This window comes from Haliotis rufescens, unplaced genomic scaffold, assembly GCF_023055435.1.
Source record: "Haliotis rufescens isolate VD_foot unplaced genomic scaffold, xgHalRufe1.0.p SCAF_29, whole genome shotgun sequence".
In the NCBI taxonomy this organism is placed as follows: Eukaryota; Metazoa; Mollusca; class Gastropoda; order Lepetellida; family Haliotidae; genus Haliotis; species Haliotis rufescens.
Genome location: NW_025963990.1, coordinates 5,012,725 through 5,034,782, shown reverse-complemented (window position 1 = coordinate 5,034,782; position 22,058 = coordinate 5,012,725). Strand labels below are relative to the sequence as shown.

General features: G+C 42.7%; 1 protein-coding gene across 2 annotated transcripts in view; it reads right to left on the bottom strand.

Moving 5' to 3' along the window:
• Positions 1 to 1,199: 1,199 nt before the first annotated feature.
• Positions 1,200 to 22,058, bottom strand: part of LOC124144432 (G-protein coupled receptor dmsr-1-like) — a 161,960-nt gene continuing 141,101 nt past the window's right edge. For both annotated transcript variants that reach the window (XM_046513833.2, XM_046513832.2), the window contains one exon: positions 1,200 to 3,232. In XM_046513833.2, the coding sequence (XP_046369789.1) occupies positions 1,936 to 3,063 (1,128 nt within the window). In that variant the 5' untranslated portion in view covers positions 3,064 to 3,232 and the 3' untranslated portion in view covers positions 1,200 to 1,935. The remainder of the gene's footprint in view (positions 3,233 to 22,058) is intronic.

Below are 22,058 nucleotides of genomic sequence, written 5' to 3'. Positions count from 1 at the left end.
CTGACTCTGATGCGGTGAATATGATTTCCAGATAATTGTGGGCTGGAAAATACCATTGTTGTACATGAAGACGTTATTATTTTCCAAGAGACTGTCTACATTGATCCTGACATTTCAACATTCCATAGCCATTTTCTGTAATCACAGGTAATGCATTGTAATCCATGTCAATTCTCTCCGATGAAAGTCTGGCGGTATATTTCGTTTATTCTCCACGACATATTTCCATCTACCATACGGCAATACCATACACGTCCATGTGTTTGTTAAAGCGAACGTGTGTGAGTTTGAACAGTATTCTCGTGTTTGAGCAGTATGTCACGTTGTTTCACGTTGGTTTGGGAGGAAAGACCGACGTCATTCAGATCTTAGGCGTTTACCATAGTGTTGAAGCTAAAAGCCCAGGTATGGTGCTGATAAACTTAGAAACGTACACAGAGCGAACAGAGATTCGAACCGACCATACTAAACGGCGCAACTCTGTAAAGCGGCACTAGATTCGGGTCAATTAGCGACCTAGTCAGTTAGATTCCAATCATTCGAACCCCCTTTACTTTACCTTAAATACATTTTGCGTTATGTTGTTCATCGATCACGCAGTTAAAGATTAACAGACGTGGTATGGTGGAAAGAGTATTGTTTTTGGATAGCGGAAGTTCGGTTGTTCGATTCCCGGGTGCGTTTTTCCAAAAGACTTTAAAACATCATGCTTGTTGTTGCAATAATCCTGAACACGTCATTAAACCACATTTCTCCAACTCTTCTGATTGCAGAAACAGGCTGTACCGTTTGATGCATGTCACTGATTGAAGTCTAGATTGAGACTAGTACCGGCCCCACATACCCCTTAAAACTGAATACCGTTAATTATGGTGATTTAATATTGCACTTGTAACAGATGCTGTATGCTATATTTCGCCCTATTGCAAGCAAATGCGTGAAGGTTTACGAGGTAACGTCATTGTCCGTTCGAATTCTGTTAAGATCTGTTGTGACTTTTTTATTAATTTGTTACATCAACCTCGTGTTTTGTGTCTCTGATGATCTTGCTGAATGTTTGACCTCCTTCGTAGTGGCAAAATAGCATTTCTGTTGTCGAATGACGGATGTGAATTGTTTGCATTAAAATACTCACGATTTGTGTCAGAAGTCCGGCGCCATATCCATGTGGATGCCCACAAACAAGCAAAAAGACTGTATCACAAAATACTATTTACCTTACGTAAGTCAGTACAAATAAGGTGCACACTACGATACATATACAGGTAGCTGTTTTGCATGATAACAACACTCAACAGAGGAATATACTCGATATATGTATATACAGCATTAACAAGAAGCAGGTCTCGGTCAAGCCAGCAAGGAATAAAAACCATATGATAGTCAGTTAAATCGTCTCATCACGCCTTTGACTGTCGCCAGGCAACAAACACAGCGTCCCTGTTGTCAGATGGGGAAGAGGTCGCCGAGTGCAGTATCCGGCTATTTCGTCATGGCTGTGTCCACTACTGGGTATATACAAGTAGCAGGATGTTACTTAACTGCTATACATCATGGGTATAATACAAGTGTATTTACATCATTCTCTGTATAAGTCACCGTATGCACAGATCCAAGTGACGGGTTATGTACAAGCGTTCACTCCCAACTACGACCAGTCACTCAAGGCAGCTCATCAGTCCAGCGTATGGCCAACTTGAAACACAGCCCTGTCAGGAAACAAGTTCTGCAGTCAATTATGACGCCATAATAGATCTGCAGTAAGGGGTCAACCTAGTTGTTCTGTTTCCTGACAAACTGTATGCCAGCCGGCGTGCGTCTATCTACACCTTCACTTCAAGTATCACGCATTGTTCCAACCAGTTTCTCAGCACAGTGTTCATTGACTAGGCACGGTGTTCATACAGTTGAGCAGAGCGAGGCACATCAGTACATTCACACGTCAGAGTCACGTGTGGCCTGGGTTTGCACAAGAGCTGTCCTTTTCTCGCCACCCTTCAGCATGTCCTTGAGAAATATTTTGATGAATGTATCTCTGAACTGCTTGCTCATCGTACAGTACAGGACGAAGTTTATTCCATTGTTGATGAGAGCGAGAATATCCATTAAATCCCCCAGAGGGCTGTACACATTTATGAAAAACCCGTCGATCACCCCACTCAGCAGTTGAAGGATTCCCTGAGGAATCTCAGTCAACAGAAACAAAGCAACGACAATGAGAAGCATGCGCGTCGTTCTGTTGGTCTTCCCCTGCCGTTTGTTGTCGTCGTCCGCTTTCTTGGTCTTATTCAATAGCTTCTTCCTCCTCTTTTCCGCATCCTTCATTGTCTTAACCAAACACACGCTCAGTATTGTCAACAGAAAACACGGTAATAGTTTTACCAAGAGGGCTTGTGTCCAGAAATTGAGGTTCTTGATGAAAATTGCGGCAGAGGTGTCTTTCTTGACATCAATGTACCATGACGTAACGTTATTCTCTGTATAGTCGGTAAACTTGTAGGACACGCTGTTGGGTACACAAGCAATCGTTGTTACTACCGATACGATTAAAATTGTCAGCTTGGCTCTTTGAATACTACACAATTTGGCTCCGTGTCGAGGATTGCGTATGAATATGTAACGAAAGAGTGCCAAAGAAACCGTCAGCCAAATTGAAATGGAGTGTACCACTACGCTGAAAATGGCGTAAAACAAAAGAAAACGAGCGTTTGCTAACGGGGAGGGACGGGAATCAAACATGTGGTAGTTAAGAATGGCGTATGGGAAATAAGCCGCCATTGTGAGTCCATCAGACACGGCTAAACCCGAGAGAATAACGTTAGTCGGTGATAGCATATTCTTGCTGGTCAAAACAAAAAAGTTCAACGCATTTGCCACAACTCCGAAGATGCACACAATTGGGGCAGCGTATCCATGGACGGGGCGATACCACGAATTCCATACATCCAGACCTGTCAGAACCTCTTGGGAAGCGTTGCCCCCCATGTCTGACAACGTGGAGTTACTACCGACCGTAGTGTTGAAGTAAGCTGCTGTTGACGTCAGTTGTCCAGGGTCCGCCATAGCGTCTCGATGTCAACCAATCAGCGATGATGTCAAGCCTCGGGATGATTTGGTTGGTCGATGGGGATCTGAGCTGTTAACTATCAGGCTTAGTCAAATTGACTTCTTGCATGACCATGGGTGCGGTGATAAGTGGTAAGTCCGATAGGTGCTGACCGCGTCCTGCTTCCTGCAACAGCAAGCGTACACATTTAGGATGTCACGTGATGTTTCACTTATACATGTAACAAGAAACGACGTTGTAAACATCAAAGGGAAGTAAATTAGTGGACACACTAACGAGAACCGAACTGTCGTGACAAGACATGCAATAACACGACTCATTTTGACCATTTTGAGTGCTTATAGAATATGGCAGTCTCATTTAACCACTGGGGTGCTTATAGAACAGCACAGCAGGTAAATAATCAGGAGGATTAATCAAGTTAATTTTTTCCGTTAATCATGTTCAATGTTGACGTTTCCTGTCATTTGTTCGGAAAATCGTTACAAGCGGTCACACATATATGTCCATTATTTTGCCAGATTCGCGGTTCACGCACGAAGTATATAATCAGTTCGATATCACGAAGAAACACCTACACAGGAGACATCTCTGTAACACATTGTGACTGCTATAAAATTAATTCAAGGACGTGTTGCACTAAGACCGGGTCGTTCTCTTATTTTGAACAACGTGGGCGTCAATGCTTATCCCGCAAAGGGTGTGGGGACATTAATACTGGAAAGATTTTAAAAAATGATAATTTATTATCCATAACAATTAATTATCTCTATGTACTGCTGTTGTGTGTATTTGAATGTCATTGAAGTAATCATGTATGTGGGTGGGGTTCTTGTATTAAAAAGTGTAAATCAATTTGTCATTAACGTGCCCTCGTTTACTTAAAGGACATTTGTAAAGGATTTCGATTTGGGACAAGGAAAGCCTCAAATCCTCCATAATTGTCGTACGTAGCGACAAAAGCGAGCAGATGATTGTTTCAATGTGAGTTGGCTGATATGTGTATATTTGGGCTTCGAAAGCATTATTCATTGTCCGGAGTGAATGTTTCTCTGCATGAATAGGTACAGTGAGTGAGTGAGTTGGGTGTAACGCCGCTTTTAACAGTATTCCAGTCATATCACGGCGTGTCAGCTTAATGTGGGAGGAAAGCCCGAAGTGATGCAGGCCTCCGACGTTTACCACTTCGGTGAAACCCACGAGCACGGGTATGGTGCTGACAAACCTAGAAACATAATCGGGGGGAACCGGGATTCGAACCCACGATCATAGGTTTCTGGCGTGTCCAAGGGACGCAACTCTGCACAGGGAATCGCGGCGCTTTAGACGACTGGGCCACCCGTGCCCCCTGAATAGGTACATGATTTAATGAGCGTCAGAATACATAAGGATAATCTGTGACTCTCATATAGGGCATCCAGTTCATAGTTAATAGGTCATAGTGATTGAATAGCAAACAGCTCTCAATTAAACACCTAGACAAGTCTACCAGCACCAACACCAGCCAACATCATACCCTTCTAAATTCACCACCCTCAATGCCCATGCATATCATCAACCCCTAACCTCAACTTCACCCATATCCCCCTCACCAATGCCAGACTTGTCGTCAACCTCAACCTCAACCCCACCTCATCCATATCATCAACCTCATCCCCCACCCAAATCACCACCGTCAATGCCCACCCATATCCCATAACTCACCACACCCCTAACCTCATCCATATCACTAACCTCATACCCCATCTAAATCACCACCGTCAATGCCCATCCATATCCCATGACTCACCACACCCCTAACCTCATCCATACCACTAACCTCATCCCCCACCCAAATCACCACCGTCAATGCCCACCCATATCTCATAACTCACCACACTCCTTACCTCATCCATATCACTAACCTCAGCCCTCAACCACATCACCATCCTCAATGCCGATTCGTATCACCAACCCCCACCCCCAACCTCACCTTCATCACCATCCTCAATGCCCATCAAAAATTCGAAAATCTACCCCTACCCACACCAACACTCCCAATGCCCATCCGTATCACTACCCCCCACGGCCACACCACCACCCTCAATGCCCACCCATATCACTAACCCCTACCCCAAACTACACCCACATCACCAGCACCAACCTTCACTACCAACCCACCCCACCACCATGACCGACACCTATCTAACCTTACCGCAGTACCCTCCACCACCACCACCACCACCACCACACATACCCACTTCAACAAAATGATCACATCCCAACGCCCACCCGCATCACCAATCCAATCCTACAAGTGTCATATATGCCTCTGACAACCTCAAACCCCTAACAGAGACCAGATTGCGTCACACTGTAACCCTGCTGCCTCACACATAAAACAGGGGGCGGTCGGGTAGCCTATTGGTTAAAGCGTTCGCACGTCACGCCGAAGACCCGGGTTCGATTCCCGACATGGGTTAAATGTGTGAAGCCCATTTTTTATGTCCCCCGCCGTGATATTGCTGGGATATTGCTAAAAGCGGCGTAAAACCATGCACTCACTCACTCACTACCAGTGTCATATATGCCTCTGACAACCTCAAACCCCTAACAGAGACCAGATTGCGACATACTGTAACCCTGCTGTCTCATACATAAAACAGGGGGCGTCGGGTACCCTAGTGGTTAAAGCGTTTGCACGTCACGCCGAAGACCCGGGTTCGATTCCCGACATGGGTACAATGTGTGAAGCCCATTTCTGATGTCCCCCGCCGTGATATTGCTGGGATATTGCTAAAGGCGGCGTAAAACCATACTCACTCACTGACTCACTCACAAATTAAACATGCATGTGTCATTTGACTGGTCATAACATTCGACATTCTCCTACAGCCGCTGACTTCATAATTGGTAATTATGTAGCAATCAGCAGAGTGCATGTTCGAATCAATTTTACACATTAGAGTGTTTTGAAGCATAAATCTTTATTAACTCTCAAACATGACAGATTACGACTGTAGAGGGGCCCCGTTCTGAACCATGAACAAACACTAATTTTCACAGTGGGCAACGTAGCCGCAAGCTTTTCCTCAGAGATCAGTGTCAATAAATTATAATGAAGATGGCTTTATGAGTAAATCCATACACCAATACTGCGTAGGCTAGATAAATGACCACGTGATCAACTAATACGTAGAGGTCAAGGTTATGTCCAGGGGCCATGTGCGGGGACGCCGATTAACTTCGTGTATGCACCAAGACAGCGACAAAGGACCATCCCATCTCTCTTCACATATATCTCGAACTCTTAGGGAATTTTTGGACATATCTACACATGACAGTGATCACAATCTCTAATATACCATAGATATACGAGTGAGTGAGTGAGTTGGTTTTAGCGCCGCTTTGAACAATATTCCAGTTATTTCACGGCGTGTCAGTTTACTGAGGGTGATGCAGGTGTCAGACGTTTAACACTTTGTGAAACTCACCGGTATGGGACTGACAAACCTAGAAACAGAATCGGGGCAAACCGGGATTCGAACCCACGATCATAGGTTTCTGGTGTGCCCAAGGGACGCAACTCTGTGCACTGAATTGCGACTAAGACGACTGGGCCACCCGTGACCCAGTTATTTTGAGAAGGGATGGTACAAGAACACAGTATCTTCCGTGAGGTTGGTATGATGTAAAGAAACAAAGATTGAGCAATATTCCAGCAATATCACGGCGGGGGACAACAGAAATGGGTTCACACATTGTACCCATGTCGGGAATCGAACCGGGGTCTTCGGGGTGACAAGCGAACGTTTTAACCACTAGGCTACCCAACCACCCAAGAAACAAAGAAGCATCTGAACGTCAACTATTGCGCTGAAACGGTTGCTACTTAGTCGGTTTTAGTTTCTGAATGTCAACACAAACATGTCACATCGTCTTCAAAAGCAAATGTGTATTTTCAGAAAATTAATACAAAATACCATTCCACAGTAGCTGGTGATTAACATTTTCCAGGTGTATATTCAAAAAAGTGATACAGTAAACTACGGTTATAACGAACTCAAAGGGACTGCTAATTTTAGTTCGTTATAACCGTAATTCGTCATAAGCATATGTACAGCATAACTACAGCAAATAGTCGGGAATAAAAAAGTTAGTTCGTTATATCCGTCAGTTCGTGATAAGCGTGTTCGTTATAACCGTAGTTTACTGCATGTGTTTGGTCACAAATGCAGGCAATTTAAGTTAACAATCATTTAACTGTTTAGTGAGGCCTGAGATCAATCCCGAATTATGTGCTTGAATCCCAAAACACTCCGTCAACGGCATTCTTGGACAGAACAGTTTCTAAACTGTCAAAGATTTTTGCCAGAGGTCGCTAAAGGGGACTTTTAGTGGTCAAAGTGTCTTCTGAGTGCGCCTGATGATTTGATGGTGAACCCTTTTGGACAATCGACAAGTTGAAAGACCTACACCTGCGGCGCGAAGGCTGGGTCAGGCAATGGTGGGTCGCGGGCGCCTCATTCAAACAGTGATAGTACGCAGCAAACACATACATGTTCCCTGCGAAGCACGTACATGTACGAGTTGTGTAGGTATATAAATATTACTCGACTTGTTCCCTGGTCAACAGCTGGGAGCCAGGGCTACCACAATTTGCTGTTTAGTTGAGTACAACAGGCAGACAAAGACCTATAATCCCATATTTTCTCTGATATTGTTTCAAGGATCATACAGGATTCTTGGTTGTCGAAGAAGTAAACATCCAAAGCCCGAATCACTCTGGGCTTTTCTCTCACATCAAAACTGACACCGTGATGTAACTGAAATACTCATACTTGCTTGTTCGAGAGGGGACAACAGGGGAACATTATTGATTAAAATGTTCAGCCATCACGCCGGTTGGATTCCCTACACAAATACCATACGGTTCCTCATTGGTTCCCCACCGAGCCAACGCTAGTTAAATGCTAAATGAGAAGTAAACCATACTCGTTTGTCCATGTATGTTAACAAAGTAACTGTAAAATCGTTATGTGAACTATCTACGAAAGTGTTTGTTTTGAAAGGGCCCATTCAAGCCAAAATACAAATGTCCCTACGATTTTACTTCTCACACATACAAGTAGTTTCTGTAGTGCTCGTCACCATTTAATGCGACTGATATGAAATGTTCAGTGGGACTTAGAGTATCGGCTGCAAATGGTGTATATGGTAATCTAATCTATTCCAGTCTGATGCCGTGAAACACACCCACAGCATTGAGTGCTTTACTTCTCTATAACCTACAATTGCCTGACCAACAAAACTCTCAACCTGATCGTTACTGTCTATTCAGAATGTGGCATTTCGACAAGATGTCTGAATACCAGCAATAGCTGGGCGTAAAACTAAAGTGCTGGTGTCCACATACCATACAGGACACAATGTGTGAACTGGGTGACCCACCTGTCTATGTATAAGCGTTGGCATTTACTAGCTAGTATATTTATTTATATATAACATGAATTTGCGTGAGAAAGTGGTGTCAACGCCGCATTCCAGCAATATAAAGGACACCAGAAAAGGGCTTCACACAGTGTTCAATGACGGGAACGGAACCAGGGTCTTCGGCGTGACGAGCGAACGCATTAACCACTGGGCTACCCCTACCCAATATATAGACGTAAAGGATCACATATCATTACGCTGTGAAGTGAGTTCAAGAGAGGTACCGTCTTGCACTACATTAAAATGTTTAAGGAGTGAATACTGTTTTTCAGCTACACTCAACGCTCTAATACTACTATAAATATTCCAGTATAGACGAGCTTAACAAGTGACTGACAGCATCAGCCATGACGCTGTCCATGATACAACCGAGAAAACATTGCACACCACTTGTCATGATTCTGAGGTCAAGAATGGGCAACAAGAGATTCTGCGCCAATGGGGTTGTGGCAAAACGATCATTAAGATCTATACTCACTGCCATACAAACAGGAGTATGTACCAAATATGTTCAGTCCAGACACAATGGCTAGAGTACCTTCATTGCATGTGTGTCGATTGTGGTTAAATTTAACCGTCGCAGACCCACTTTGTAATTATGTAAGGAATGGAAATGCCCAGCCTCGCAATCCGCCGTTTATGAAACAGGACACACCATCTGAATAAGAAAGGATTCCAGGCCAACGGCTCACCCCACGTAATTAAACCCACACCATGAATCAACCTGCGGTCTTGTAAAGTGTAAATCTTGCAAGATCTACAGTTTACCCCAGCCATGGTATACTATGAATATTGACATTCCCCACTTACGCTTACCATATACACATGGCCGTCTAGACCTGTCTAACATGTTAGGGCACCCTGTCAGTCTTACCCTGGGATTGAATAACAGCAGTCTAGGGAAATCAACGCCAACATGTGCAGCACCGTTGGATCCGCCAAATCAGCCAAGCCATATAATAAGAATGTTTATGCTTCCTTTGTAAGATACGCGTAAAATACATGTTTCAAATTAATTCATAAATAAATTGTCGGAATCGCTTTATATACGTCTGCATAAGATGTCCCTGTCTGTATCCTCCTTACAACAGATGCTAATGAACAGTTCTCCCAAGGGAAGAACGTAACTTGCTGCATATCGTTTCCAACTAAAGTTTCACCAGATACGGAGGATGTCCGCCTCGCTACATGGGACTTGTCAAGAAAGACATTGGGAATATTTTTTTAATTTTCTATTCTGAAATCAGGTTAATCTTCTAAAATCATTCTTCCAACTTTTCAGTTTTTAAACATTAGTGTTCACAATGTAAAAAAACACAGCTTCAGAGGCAGAGAGATTAGTGATGACATTTCGTTGTGGTGGCATGGCAACCGATTTCGTCCCAATGGTCTGTGAAGAGCTGTGATGCAATATTATCTCCTGTAGAAGCTGGATTTGTACTTTAAAAACGTTTCCCTTTTAACGCCAACTAAATCACATCGCATAGTCATAGCCTTTTGAGCATGCATTCGTGGGTAGATATCGCGCGTTATTATTATTTTTATTATTATCATTAATAATAATAATAATAATAGTAATACTTTTATTATTAACAGATTAATATACAAAGTGCAGCAAAGAGGGTTTGGGTGATCCTGGCACAGTCAGACTGGTTAGCCTCATCATCAGCTGAGGGCCCTTGACCCCTCTACACGTAGCCCAGACAGCGAATGGGACTTCTCCCAAGAAGCGCTGCCTAGTCAAACCCACCCAGAATGTTTCGGAGAATGTGAAGACTCTCCAACACAGCTGCCTTCTGCATTACCCAGATTGTCAGAAGGGCTGTATTCATGGTAGCAAACCCGGGTACTCTCCCAATGTCAGTCAACAGATTGGGAGGTACCAAACCTAAGGCACCAAGAACAATGGGGAGTCGGACAACTTGGTACTTAGGATGCAAGCGTGACATTTCGAGAAACGAGGTCCGCATATTTGCCATGTTTGTCAATCACATTGGTGTCAAAAGGGACATAAAATTCAATACTATGAATGATTTCATTGGATTTATCGAAAAGGACAAGATCAGGTTTGTTGGCCTGGATACGTCTGAGGTTGTATACGGGCCTATTCCAAATAAGTTATTATCATTATTATTATTATTATTATTATTATTATTATTATTATTATTATTATTATCATCATCATTATTGCGACATACACTGCAACCACAAATCATACAACTACATGCACATAACACTTCACCTGACCAAACTCCACGAAAGATCATTATTCATTGTTTGTATTTGACCGATGCTCAGCTAATTAAACGGGATCCAATGTTGTTTCATATCGAAAATAACCTCATCGCCCGATTCTACAGACTACTGCCTGTTCCGAAACGCCAATAGTTGTTGCATAAGGTTTCATCTCGTCTGCTGCTGCTTCTGCAGATCCCCGTCTGACTGAACGCCTAAGGGTGCATACTCCTGACTGTACAGTGATAGATGCTGTGGTGTTTATAGTCTGTGCAATACCGTTTGTGCCAAGTGTACCACTACTCCTGTTATGACATCTGCCCCAGTCTTCACGCCGGTAGCATAGCAGAGTGGCCCGCCCGCAATCAATTCTATGCTGAACACTTCCCACATTAGCACTGAGTGGTGTTCCGCATGGAAACTATTGCAGCCGAGCTCAGCTCCTGTCCTCCACGCTTCTTCTTCTGTCCTCCCCTGTGTCCTCATGTCCTCGCTGTTCTCTGTGATCATGCTAGGCCGGGCTGCTAGGTGTCAACGCGTTATTTGTATTGCATAATCTACTCTGGTTTAACACTTTGATTACGCCGAACAGGCACATGGGAGCGTTGAAAGGGCACCTTTTGTCAGCGCTGTGTCTTGACAACAGCCATGAATCTATGGCTAAAAGCCTTTGCGTACGTCACAGGAAAAACAACAATGTCGGCACTGATACCATTCGTTAACGTTTGCTTGAGAATAATTGATATGTTGATTATTAATAAAGGCATGTCCCCCTTTGAAGGAACACATTATAAAAACAAACTAAATACTGATAAGGAATTATGGATTAAAGAGTTCGTATCGGTACATGCACTTAATATTTCTTTTCCTGTTGACGAGAATCACACAATGTGCAACTGTCTTCTGCGTAGGTGACAGCACAATCATTTTCACAATATCTAAAATTCTTAGCGCACATAATACTAAGTTAAGTCTTTATTATATTCCCAGAAAAGTAGGCATGCTACTTGTATCATAATGTATCCTACAGTGTACCTTTAAGTCATTTAACTTCAAGAAAACTTTTAAGCCTGAGTAAGTGAATGTTGATTTAAACCCAAGCTAGCAATATTTTAGCGGCCAGTAAATAATCAATTTTGTGCCAGGCAATGAGAAAGTATACAAAAATCGCAGAAACATCATTATAATTCCGAAAGCACGTTGCTGAAAACATGGAAACGACAGCGCAAAAACAAACAGACTGCAATCTTCCAAACGAAGCATGCGGGGAACAAAAAGGAACAAGATCGTCGTGTCGCGTGGATCAACCATCAATCAGTAAGTGTGCATCTCACAGCACTAACATAATGATACACATCTGGGAGATTCTATGGTAGCGCTGTAAGATGGACATTTACACATTGTTAATCCTCGCAATTATTCAAAAATGACAACGTCTGCCTTTATTTGTACCCCTGGGGTTTATTTGGCGAGCCGTGGTAGAGAGGCTGAGGAGAGATGGCGGCCGAAACACATGTAAGGGATATGCAAAGATAAAACCAATTCCCGAAACAGGAACATCTGATTCGAAAATGGACGACATAGACATAATACATTCAAATATGAATAGCAGATAACAGACGCCGAGGCTAGGCATGGAATCACCAGGGTTTATGTGTGAGAAAAACACGTCTTGGAAGATCCATAACCCCACCTCTCACGTAACTTGTGTTGACTGTAGTTTTGTTAGGCCATAGGATGATAGCCTGTCAACTCTGCTGGTGTGTTGAGCTCGCATAATCCCAAGAGCAGATGATTTTATACTACCTGACCTGCACCTTACATCAGGCACATGAATAGCATTACAATCAAATAAAGACCTTGCGTAAAATCTTAACGCGGATTAAAAGTAAAAAATATTATTGATTGTGTGAATTCAATTCGTTCGTGCAGAGACATGCAAAGCAGTTGTAAGCTACAGCAAAAAGCGACAGTGTGCTTCAGAGGTTGTCAATGAAGACATCTCTTTTCAAACAAAGACTAAAAGAATATTTACTTGAAGGATTTCCGCCCGAAATAGACAAAGTGGGATGCTGCAGTTCGGGACAATTACTCTGCAGAGGCTGAAGGTGTTGTCATGCCTTACGGGTTCGTCAAGTATCATAAATCATTTGGAAATGAGGTGCTATGGTTCCCTATACCTGCAAAATCCATTTGTAATATTACCGTTGCAGTTTTATCCTGCACATCACAGCTGATAACGAGCTCAACAACAGAGCGTCAAATAACTCTCTTTCATGAAAATGACAGAAGCTGGTATGAGTTAATGTAGAATATGGAACACGCTAACGAGGTCCTTCGTCCTTGTCAATTATAGGTTTTATCCTGTAAGAATTATGTAACAAGCTGAACATGATACTTCATAAACACTGGCAACTGCGGATGACACTGTAATCATTGTATGTGAATCAATGACGATGTCTACGCCTGCCTGTCGCTTCAACAAACAGGGGTATTTGGAAGATTATCCCATTTATGTTTGTCATTTAAGATGGTTGATGAGACATGTTTTACGTCTGGAAACATGACACGTGCCTGTTCCAGATTTATAAAGTACATGCCAATTGACCTTCCGTTCGGAGACTGGTATCACGGCCCAGTGGTCGGTTGTGCAAAGAAATTGCTGCGCTGTGATTGTCAGAACACTTCAACACAGGTTCACAGCAGTCGTAGTTAGGTTTGATTTGTGAACCAGGCCACGGATTTGTTTATTAACATCTTATTAATTCATCTCATTAAAACTGCTTTTGGGTATTATTTTTTAATAATATTCCAGCAATATAACGACAGCGGACACCAGAAATGGACTTCAAACAATATGTCCATGTGTGGAAGCGAATTGTGGCTTTCAACGTGAGGAGTGAACTCTTTAACTACGATGCTCTGATATTTGAAATAAATTGTTTGGTTAATTATTTTCATATTTCATGATCCTATATTAGGGTCAGTTTGGGGATCAAACACATTGAGATGAAAGAGGGACATACGGCTCTAATTTTACAAAACTGTCAAATAATTACTACCACTTCCCTCATGGTAGGTAAAGGGACACAACTTCCTCCCGAAGACAAACCTTTCCACAATCCACAATCCACAATACTTCATGTACTCAATTTCCTATCTGAAGCCTGTTCTGTGAGCCGCAGGAACACTACGTTCCGACGTGGGAGAATCCAAGCGGGCTTACGGCAAGATAGTGGAATATGGTCTGCTCGCCTACTGACCACATTGATTGTAAGAAAACGATGTTGATTACCATTTCAAAGACGTCTATTCTGGTCCTCCGCAAGTTTTTGTTGAGGATCTGGATTGATTACAGTAGGGACGAGAGTAACCGCTAATGCTTAGGTTTAATTCACTCCCAACGTCCTCCCCAGTTGTGTAATTTTGATATTACAGACACTTCAAAGACAAAGTCAGATATTAAAAATATTTGTGGAACTTTCAGTTTGTTTTCATGAAACAGATTTCTTTTCGTTTGACCTGAAGATCTGATGCCACTCTCAGAGGGAAGCAATTCCATGTCTTTATTTTGCCATCAAAGCTGTTGTTGCTTCATCGAGCAGTATAGGTAGCCGCGTTAGAGGCCGATTCCAATAATTCTCTCAATCCTGTGTGCAGTAAGTGAAACCAATATGTACTGACGAAGATTCCAAATACCCTGTTGGTATTAATCTCTGATCAAACTGTCCTCAGACCGCCTGAATGAATTCGATTTGCAATTGTACACGACGTCCAAACATGGAGAGCACTTTGAGGTTGTCCTTTTGTTTTCACTTTACCTCATAAACTTTACCGTTATGGTAATGTATGAGTAGCGGGTGCTACCAGTAGTGCAGGACATGCTTACCCTTTTCGCGAACACCAGATGACATCACATGTTTGCAGTGATTTGATCAAATTATTTCCACCGCTAATTTGACTTTTAGATGCAATGAATAAACGTTTCTCTTTACTTAGTTTTGTTAGTTTGTTTGTTGTTTAACGCCGCACGCCGCAATATTCCAGCTATATGACGACGGTCTGTAAATGTTTCTCTTTACTTCCAAGCAACAGAAGCTCCACGCTAGTACACAGCCGAAGTAGTTCAACATCGACATCGTTTAAGCTTCAACAAATTCAGTAAATGCGCTATCGTGTCACTTGATTGTCTGGTCCATCAGTAATCCTTTCATATAAACCGCAATTTTGGCTTTTACGTCCAATGACATCTGTTTCCGAAGATAATCGAGATTGATTATTCCCTGGTTTGACGTTTTATTGTTACGTATAGCGTTTCCTGTTTTGAGAAAACTCACTTGAGTACATTGTAACTATGATAGAGGACGTGTATAGATTTGTGCGCTTGTTCTGATGGTATAAAAACACCAAGGTAGTCACCCTCTTTAGCCATGATGTTATTTCCTGTTAATCGTGTTCCATTACGATGATACGCGCTAATGGCGTATGGTTGGGACTGTCTGTTCTTTGAAAAGACTGGACTGTTGCTGAGAGTGGCGTTAATCAACAAACAAACACATACACCCTCCCCTCTCATTTCCTCATTAAGTGATGGTAAGGACTGAATAGATAGTGGATATGGTGTACCGACGGGTGTGGAGACTACAACAGCAGCACTTATCCAACTCCTAAAAACACAGACCAAGCCGCAACAGCTGGCATCAACATGGCGAGAGAAACTTCATGAGGTCTACCAATAGGAATGACAAAATCGTAATTCAATGTAGTTCCTTTTCCGTGGTGGCCAAGACAGCGCAAGCTTGTCCCACTGCACAGAAGGGCTTCCTTTCCCACTGGCAAACAAATCTACACAAATAACAATCAACGCTATTTTCAGACATATCCTGCTGTAAACTATGAACTGTGGACTTTGAACTGAGGTGAACTAATTCCATTCTCCTATAGTTGGTGTCATTGTCTAATCAGGCAAACAAATGAGTCTTACTTGATTAGAAAACAAGCCCGGACTTCTTGAGCGTATTTAGTTCTGAATCGGAACCCCGATTTAGGGTTGAGTGATTGAATAGTTGATCGATTGAGGTGACCAGTGGTCAGACATATCCTTTATGAGGATCGGTAACAATAGATCATTACTACACAACCTATCGCCAATCATTGTCTCCATCAAATTCTGCATCATCATGACAATTAGTTGGACTAAATATTCATCAAAGTAAACCGTTTTTCATCTTGGGCAACTGGGCATAATAATCTGAAACGATCCATCAGGTTTTGAAGAGTGCGTTGTGCTATGTTCATAGGAAGAAGAGTCATTCCTAGTGGGGGATTGCCAGATAATAAGGAGATTTAAGAACTTCTGAGGATCAGGTTGCATACGTCCAATTTCCCCTGGGTTTTCAGTACCCCTCGTAGGTGGAATTAACTTTTCTGGTTAAGCCATGTAACATTGTCAGCGATTGTTTTAAGGCGCCTGAGCAAGGCTGTAATCGGCTCACCGCAATTACATGGCAGACTATCCAGCAACCACTATCCTTCAGAACTTAATATAACATATAGAGTAGGTCTGGCTGGTTCAGAAATAACTTCATACCGATATGACCCTTTATGCATCGGGTATTTTATATTGCCTGGATTTCATAACGGGGGAAATTGTGTCATGGTGTAATCAAATAATCCGAGAACAATTGTGATGTTTTTGAGTCCTTTTGGAACCTCTTAATAGGGAGGTCGTTCTGTGGATATAAAATCCCATTAATATCTCCATGGTATATATTGTAAGATAGAAGCTGTATATCCATCAATCTCATTAACATCAGATCTTAGTTCTCGCTACCGCTTAACAAAGATCTGAGGACATCCCATCACTGGTCACGTCAGACCGACTTTGCGCGAACTTTGACCGAGCAATGGAATGACTGACAAGAAGTCGACATTAGCCGATCAGAAGGCAGCTTGTTCGTGCCTTACGGCACTAATTTCAAATTGGCGACTACGCTTCGAAACATATTTTTGACAAATTCAAACCTGAACAAAAGAACATTCTGGAATGGCTAATATGTGGTCTAGATTGTATGGATTCAGTCGTTAAACCCATAACTATCGTTCGAAATACCCCGTGTTAAAGTTTTCGAGGTTGCATGATTAGAAATCACATTCCGACTGTCACTTTCATGATCTGGTATTGGAATTATCTCTGTTGTTCATCATACCAACTTCTAAATGCTACTTGGGGCGGCGGGGTAGCCTAGAGGTTAAAGTGTTCGCTCGTCACGCCGAAGACCCGGGTTCGATTCCCGACATGGGTACAATGTGTAAAGCCCATTTCTGGTGTCCACCGCCGTGATAATGCTGGAACATTGTTAAAGCGGCGAAAAACAATACTCACTCACTCTACATGCCACTTAAAGGAATTTTTAGACAATCTGTCAAATAAATAGACAAATATTTCGACAGTTTGTAAATTGCCTAGGTGAATAAAATGTTACACATTGACTGATTTTACTCACTGACTCTAACACATATATGCTTTACGCTGATGGGTCGTATGTAATGCGATCGCAGTATCACACGTAGGAGTTAAGTCAACATTAGTTACATAGAACCTTTAAGGATATAATTCCTCAAGATGAAACAAATCTCAGAGATATTGGCTTAATGGGCATGTTTCACAAACTATCATAAGATGTTGAACGCTGTTGTACAAGCTATCTATGAAGGTCATAAAAAGTAATGGAAAAATGTTAGCATCCCTACTTGATATTGACGATCTGGAGGTAGAGTGACTCTTATCAGCGATGCCAAGGTGCTTAGCCGATACTCGAAATATCTCATTTTAATTTTATCCCACATCGTCTGAAGAGAAACGGTTTTTATCTTGACTTGTGCCGTTTGAAAAGCTTTCAATAGGAGCCACGTCCTTTGTGACGTCACAGACAACCGCCATGTCTATTGGTGTGTCAATACCGTGGTAATTCTGACTATTTGCTGACAGTAATGAGTTTTCTTTCTGTCTCATTTAGAAATCAGAAGGAAGATGTTGGGATGGGACAGAGGGTAATATCGCCAGGAATTGACTTCATGGCTTTGATGCCCATCCTTGTGTATCATAATCTCAGGCTCCTTGCCCCGAGTTACCGATTTCACCCATAAGCGTCTCGTCATGAACGCCAAGTGCATAGTGTGGAATATGACATTCAGGTTATACATCAATGTAGGTATATGTATGAACCATGCTATACAATGTGCCGGTCAGGTTTATGTAGGTATATGTATGAATCACGGTATACAATGTGCCGGTCAGGTTTATGTTGGTTTATGTTGTAACCAGGCGTACAAAGTAGCAGTCAAGCTTATGCGGGTTTATGGTGAAGCGATGTTATTTAATGTAGCGGTCAAGCTTATGTAGGTTCATGGTGTAACCAGACGTACAATGTGGAGGTCAAGCTATGTAGGTTTATGGTGTTACCAGGCGTACAATGTGACGTTCAGTCTTATGTTGGTTTTTGTTGTAACCAGACGTACAATGTGACGTTCAATCTATGAAGGTTAATGGTGCTACCAGGCGTACAATGTGACGTTCAGTCTTATGTTGGTTTTTGTTGTAACCAGACGTACAATGTGACGTTCAATCTATGAAGGTTAATGGTGCTACCAGGCGTACAATGTGACGTTCAGTCTTATGTTGGTTTTTGTTGTACCAGGAATACAATGTGACGTTCAAGCTATGTAGGTTTATGGTGTAACCAGGCGTACAATGTGACGGTCACGCTACGTAGGTTTATGGTGCAACCAGGCGTACAATGTGAAGGTCAGGTTTATGTAGGTTTATGGTGTTACCAGGAGTACAATGTGACGGTCAAGCTATGTAGGTTTATGGTGTAACCAGGCGTACAATGTGACGGTCAAGCTGTGTAGGTTTATGTTGTAACCAGGCGTACAATGTGGCGGTCACGCTATGTAGGTTTATGGTGTTACCAGGCTAACAATGTGACGGTCAAGGTGTGTAGGTTTATGGTGTAACCAGGCGTACAATGTGACGGTCACGCTATGTAGGTTTATGGTGTAACCAGGCTTACAATGTGACGGTCAAGCTATGTAGGTTTATGGTGTAACCAGACTTACAATGTGACGGTCAAGCTATGTAGGTTTATGGTGTAACCAGGCTTACAATGTGACGGTCAGGCTATGTAGGTTTATGGTGTAACCAGGCTTACAATGTGACGGTCACGCTATGTAGGTTTATGGTGTAACCAGGCTTACAATGTGACGGTCAAGCTATGTACGGTTATGGTGTAGCCAGGCGTACAATGTGGCAGTCAAGCTATGTACGTTTATGTTGTAACCAGGCTTACAATGTGACGGTGACTCTGCTGACGACCTGAAAGTTACTATTCATGTATTAAGTGAGTGAGTGAGTGAGTGAGTTGGGTTTAACGCCGCTTTTTACAGTATTACAGTTATATCGCGGCGTGTCAGCTTAATGTTGGAGGAAAGCCCGAAGTGATGCAGGTCTCAGACGTTTACAACTTCGGTGACTGGGCCACCCGTGCCCCCTTTGATTAAATACATGTTATCACAAAGGAACTGGACGCAGCATATATATCTTTACTCTGTCGGTGACCTGAGAGGTTTCATCTATCAAACACAATTGATCACTAAGTCATTGTCGTGACCTGTGCATTCCGGTTCACTAAGACACTGGAAGTATCACAGATCTAGTTCATCTTTCCTCTAGTTAATCTATAAGGTACAGACAATTGGTACAGTTATACATGCAGCATCCTTGTTCGTTGGTTCTCCTTGCTGTTTCACTGCCTCTTATACCTCGGTTCTGATTGCAGCATGTTATTATGTCTCTCGTAACTTTGTATGGGATAGCTCGTTACTATATTTGATATATGTCGTAATGTATGTAGAATTTCTATTAATGTTGTATATTATGAAGAGGTGAGACTCGAATAAAATATTTGTTAGTCGTGCAATCGTTATGTTATTTATTTATTTTAGTTATTGTTAACGAGTTAACGAGGCACTTTAAACAATAAACAAAGTAATAGTCATCACGTGACCAGAATATATATGTTCATTGCTGAGCTACAAATGTACGGAGTCAGGGACCGTTGCAGAGACCATTTATTCTATCTTTTGACAGGTTTATTTTCTTGGTATAACTTTGAAAAGAATATTGTCTGGTGACGGATATGTGGAATAGTGCTCTGTGTGACTGACGGGTGTAATTGTGATCGGCGCTAGATAATGGCTCCTAAACACGGTACAATATCTGAGAGTCTCCATCTAAAACATGCTTTCTCTGGTGATTGGTGTATGATTGATGGAGAAATCTGCAGAAGATTGGGGGATCTATTGTGCGTAAAGCGCTTGTGGTGGAAGTGAGTGATTTTACATAACTAGCATTACATTGATGCCCGCCATTCGCCAAAACACTTTCAAAACCCTTTCAGCATTTTGTAGCTTTAAAGAGATTTTTCATAAATTTCTCATCTTTTATTCATCTTGTTTCACCTCATACAGTTCCCCGAGATAATGGAATGTGATGTTTTTCAGAGGTAATATTTTAATGAACAAACTTTTTAATAAAATAGCTTAAAAACTGGACAGTCTTAAAAGTAATAGCCTCTATTCACAGACGTTTACGCCCCCATACGGTCTTAATGTTTCAGAAATTGCATTGGAGAAATAGATTATTATCTACCCGTTCCCTAATGGGGGGATGTGCCTCGTAATCACATTCTCTCCGATTGTATTACACATTCTTGAAGACAGCTTGGCGGAGCATACCGTGACCAAAGTAAATTTACAATTTATCATAGTTATGAATGATTACCATTTGGAACGGTAGTATCTGATACACCATGAAGTGTCTTTGTGGCTGATTACGTTGTTGAACTATGGGTGGGACATGCCGACACTAGCTGTTATGTTAGTGGGTGGCGTGTCCGTGGGTCATTGGAAATGGAAACAGGAAGATTGTTGGACAAAGTACTGCCTTCCACGCTGACACATTCATCAGTTCATATGTCAAAAACTTTATAATAATGACAATCAACGTACCACGTACATGTCAAGTGTGGAAGCTCTGGAAATTGTGTTCCACCGTTTTCAGTATTGGTCACATCTTGCTTACATTGTATCTGTATTTGTATGTAATATTGGGCGGGGTTGACATTGTTTTTGAGTGAATATGGTGTTTGAGTGAGAGTAGCCTGTGTGAGACAGTGGACTAGGGTTGTGGGATGGCGGTATGTCTGTCAGCGAGTGATATGTCTGCGAGAGAGACCTATGTGTGAGAGAGACCTGTGTGTGTGTGAGTGACCTGTCTGTCTGAGTGATCTGTGTCTGAGTGACGTGTGTGTGATCTGTCTGTGAGTAACCTGTGTGTGAGTGTGACTATGTGTGAGAGGGCGTCTTTTATGTGTGAGTGACCGTGCGTGAGAGAGCGTCCTGTTTGTGTGTGAGGGCGTCTTGTGTCTGTGAGTGACCTGTGCGTGTGAGGGTGCCTTGTGTGTGTGTGTGTGTGTGAGAGAGTGATATGTGTGTGCGAGGGTGCCTTGTGTGTGTGTGGCCTGTGTGTGAGGATGTGTGTGAGTGACCTGTGTGTGAGGTTGCCTTGTGTGTGTGTGAGCGACCTGTGTGTGCGAGGGTGTGTGTGAGTGACCTGTGTGTGAGGGTTCCATGTCTTGTGTGTGAGTGACCTGTGTGTGCGAGGGTGTGTGTGAGTGACCTGTGTGTGTGAGTGACGTGTGTGCGAGGGTTCCTTGTGTGTGATAGAGTGCCGTGTGTGTGAGGGCGTTGTGTGTGTGAGAGTGACTGTGTGTGAAAGGTGTGTGTATGGAGAGAGCCTCTTGTGTGAGAGTGGCTGTGTGTGAAAGGTGTGTGTGTGGAGAGAGCCTCTTGTATGTGAGAGTGACTGTGTGTGAAAGGTGTGTGTGTGGAGAGAGCGTCTTGTGTGAGAGTGACTGTGTTTGAAAGGTATGTGTGTGGAGAGAGCGTCTTGTGTGAGAGTGACTGTGTGTGAAAGATGTGTGTGTGGAGAGAGCCTCTTGTGTGAGAGTGTCTGTGTGTGAAAGGTGTGTGTGTGGAGAGAGCGTCTTGTGTGAGAGTGACTGTGTGTGAAAGGGGTGTGTGTGGAGAGAGCGTCTTGTATGAGAGTGACTGTGTGTGAAAGGTATGTGTGTGGAGAGAGCCTCTTGTGTGAGAGTGACTGTGTGTGAAAGGTATGTGTGTGGAGAGAGCGTCTTGTTTGAGAGTGACTGTGTGTGAAAGG